At 45.4% G+C, this 3,843-nt stretch overlaps 1 protein-coding gene across 1 annotated transcript; it reads left to right on the top strand.

The window, feature by feature from the left end:
* Positions 1-898: 898 nt before the first annotated feature.
* LOC123490990 (talin rod domain-containing protein 1-like) lies at positions 899-2,598 on the top strand. Its single transcript, XM_045220788.1, has one exon. The coding sequence runs from the start codon at positions 971-973 to the stop codon at positions 1,919-1,921; it is 951 nt and encodes a 316-aa protein (XP_045076723.1). The 5' UTR covers positions 899-970; the 3' UTR covers positions 1,922-2,598.
* The last annotated feature ends 1,245 nt before the right edge of the window (positions 2,599-3,843 follow it).

Genomic DNA, 3,843 nt, shown 5'->3' with positions numbered 1-3,843 from the left:
CAACGGACAATACGGTTCACATACACCCTGCCCTCAAACAAGCAGGTATTTTAAGATCCTATCGTGTTCTCGAGAAAATTTAATCCGAAAAAAGGACACGTCTTAAAGTTGTAGTTTATCAGTTCAAATATTATCAGATCGATAATATTTTTTGATTTTATTAGATTCATAAGTTTTAATATTATCTTTGTACAGTCTGCACTGAAGTATAGGCACCTTGGTGGCACTGCAGTTTAGTGTGTGATTTTGACTAATATAGTTTATTACAATAACCTGTGAATTTTTCTGTTTTGCGAAAAACCTGGGACTACAATAGATATTAGCAGGTGGTTGAAGTTTTTTTCCAGGGCATTTTAGTTAGTATGTAAACATCACAACTGAATAAGTTATAAACACTGAGTAAATGAAAAGTTAACATTTGAAGGGATTCTCGTCACCAAAAAATGAAAAGGAAGTGACTGTTTAGAATAGTTAATTTTATAGATCATAGCTCAAAACCAAGGTACTAATTTAACCCCAACAGAATTCCAAGCCGTACTTTGTATGTGAATAATGAGCTGGAGTACCATGACATAGAAATTCTAATTTGATCTCAGCAAATGTTTACTTTGAGAATACGATGCCCTGTGCTTTTTCGCAATCTCACATTGACACATACAGTGGACTACATATACTCTGAAGGACTATAAGGAATATTCTCTGGCCAGTTCAAACTCACAGTTTTACACATATAGGGGTGTGGGTTATCGTTAATAACAATGTCTTAAACTACGCTTTCTGACCATGGAGTGTGTGACGACGTAAAACACGTTTCTCATTGAAACCCCCCCACTAATCGAGCAGCTTGACCCCCCTACTATGGCTAGTGGTGGCTCAGGAGGTCAGCTAGCGAGGTTCCAGCAGCACACAGAGCAGCAGCGTGCAGCAGAGGAAGAAGCTGTCGTCCATCTGTGACACGTGTAAGGGCAAGATGCAGCTGGTTGCCGACCTCCTCCTGCTCTGCAGCGAGACACGGCCCGTGGTCACCGCGGACGGCGTGGCTGTGGCCGAGACCTTCGAGCAGTGCCGCGACACGGTCATCGCCCGCACCAAGGAACTCTCCATCCTCACCCACGACATCCAGTCGCAGCTCAACATGGGCCGCTTCGTCGAGGTGGGAGACCGCTTACTAGAGATGGGGGACCTGGTGGTGTCGTTGACCGAGTGTTCGGCGCATGCCGCCTACCTAGCGGCGGTAGAGACCACGGGTTCTCAGCCGTGTCTGCCAGGGCTGGTGGACCGCTACAAAGTGACACGGTGCCGCCACGAGGTGGAGCAGAGCTGCAGCATCCTCCGGGTCACATCGCTGCCGGACCTCACGCCCCAGCTACTCCTGGAGCTATCTCAGAACATCTCCCGCAGCCTCAAGACCCTGACAGACGCCTCGGGCCTGGCCAGCGAGAGGTCCAAGGACCGCTTCGCCAAGGAACAGTTCAAGCTCAGCGTCAAGAGCATTAGCACGAGCGGCACGGCCCTCTTGGCCTGCGTCCGTGAAGTCAAGACGCAGCCCAGTGAGCTGACGCGCAACCGCTGCGTCCTGTTCAGCGCGGCGCTGGTCCAAGCGGTAAACGCATTGGTCGGGTTCGCCACGGAACCGCAGTTTCTAGGCCGGGCGGCGAGCGTGTCGCCTGAGGGGAAGGGTGTGCAGACGGCGGTTCTGGGCGGCGCCATGAGCGTGGTGTCAGCGTGCGTCCTCCTCACTCAGGGCCTCCGGGACGTCTCCCAGCATCCAGAGAGCAGTACTAAGATGGCAGACTACAGGGAGCGCTTGCGCAACTCGGCGTGCGCGGTGTCGGACGGCTGCACGCTGCTCTCACAGGCGCTAAGGGAGAGGTCTTCACCCAGGACTCTACCGCCAGTCAATTCCCATTCTGTGAATTAGTTGAATAAAGAAATAGAAATAAACCCATTCTAGAAGTGATCGTGGATGAGAAAATCCCATCTCTATCTCCTTGTTTTGGCATACCAAAGAGACTGGCTCGGATTGGCCCAGTTCGTTTAGGGTCGGGAGGTTGAGTGAGAGCAGAGAGCGAACACAAAGGAAGGAGTCTGGATCTGGTTCTACGGATGAGATAGGTGTGCTGTGTTTGGAGTTTTACTGAGCTTAGAAGTAACAACATCGGAAAACAAGGTTTTGGTTGCGCTGGATGTGACCAGAACCTCACCGTAAGAAACAGACAACTTAAACTCAGTCTCCTATTTACATACACCTGTTGGCCTTCTCTTTGCCAAAAACAAACATACAATGATCTTAAAACCTGATAAAGTTTACCTCAGTTTTCAGCTATGGTGAAAACGCCAGATATGAAATGATGGATGTAGCCTGCCGTGTGTGTGACCTATCACCTATGACCTATGACCTATGGACCCCCAGGTGACCTGTAGTAGATGTACATGTGCTCTAGTGAGAGTAGGAAGTAAGAAGAAGAGTGTCCTCCATCGCTTGTGTTTTTCAATGTGTGAAATTCTTAAAATGGGTAAAAGCTGCTGTGAGTGTGTGCCATAGGTTTTACACTATCTACCAGACTTACCATAGTATTGTTCATGTGTTTTTTTTGATCATGCATGTATAAATTAGTATTTATTTCAACTATTAAAAAAGGTTATTTCTCGTAAGCGCTGTTCTCAGATCAGTCTTTGTGTCAGCATACCGTTAATATACATGACTCTGTTATAACAAGCACTACTTCACAATGTGATGTAGACAGTCAAACTTAACCTAAATGCTCCACAAATCACTTCTAAACTATGTTTATATTGTATAAAGGGTGGCTTAAGGGTTTGCCAAAAGCACTAGATGTAAGGGCCCTGTTATATCACCCCTGGTATTGTATGACATTTGCTTGTACATTATTTATGAGGTCTCCATGTAGACCTCTTAATGGTTTATGAAGGCTTCATTTACCCTCACAAGATGGACCTTGCTTAAAGTGACCATAAAGACAGTGTGTAGCTACATGATTGAATAAGGTGAAACACAGTAGTTAGAAGACTGACTCTCTCTCTCTCTCTCTCTCTCTCTCTCTCTCTCTCTCTCTCTCTCTCTCTCTCTCTCTCTCTCTCTCTCTCTCTCTCTCTCTCTCTCTCTCTCTCTCTCTCTCTCTCTCTCTCTCTCTCTCTCTCTCTCTCTCTCTCTCTCTCTCTCTCTCTCTCTCTCTCCTCTCTCTATGTATTGGAAATATTGTGATGATGGATTGATAGCTAGATTTGATCATCATTATGATGATGAAAGAATATGGACCATATTAACATGATGTATATGTTGTCTGTAGTAACATGAAGGAACAGGTGCTAGTGGAGAATATTACAGATGATGATAAATAACAGTCTTTATTGCCTGAAGGAAACACACGCTCTACTCTGACGGAAATGAGCCATGTAAATTAATTCAGGTTGCCATGTCAGCCAGATATTTTAATTGATCACATAGCCTTAAACACAGGGTTTCAAAGCACAATACAGCAGTTTGCTGTAGTTTGAGAGTGTTTCATTGGTTGAGTCTTGTGTACTGAATATTTAGTTTAATTCACTATGAGGTGGTTTAGGCCTGGGCCCGTATTCATAAAGCCTCTCAGGGTAGAAGTGCTGATCTAGAATCAGTTTTAGATCATCATGAATAAGATTAAATGCAAAGAGGGGACCTGATCCTAGATTAGCACTCCTACTAAGATGCTTTATGAATACCGGTCCTGAACAATGATAACTGACCAGTCATAGACAGAACAATTATGCAAGAGAGAGCGACGGTCCTGCTAGTATCACTTAAATGAAAGACAACAGGTACAGTATAATGTAGTATTACTT

Source organism: Coregonus clupeaformis, unplaced genomic scaffold, assembly GCF_020615455.1.
Source record: "Coregonus clupeaformis isolate EN_2021a unplaced genomic scaffold, ASM2061545v1 scaf6231, whole genome shotgun sequence".
NCBI classification, from domain to species: domain Eukaryota; kingdom Metazoa; phylum Chordata; class Actinopteri; order Salmoniformes; family Salmonidae; genus Coregonus; species Coregonus clupeaformis.
Note: the sequence above shows the minus strand (reverse complement) of the source record. Positions and strands in the feature narration are given on the sequence as shown.

Bases quoted from the DNA above. Each gene is read 5' to 3' on its own strand.
- LOC123490990 (XM_045220788.1), top strand. From the start codon at position 971: ATGCAGCTGGTTGCCGACCTCCTCCTGCTCTGCAGCGAGACACGGCCC.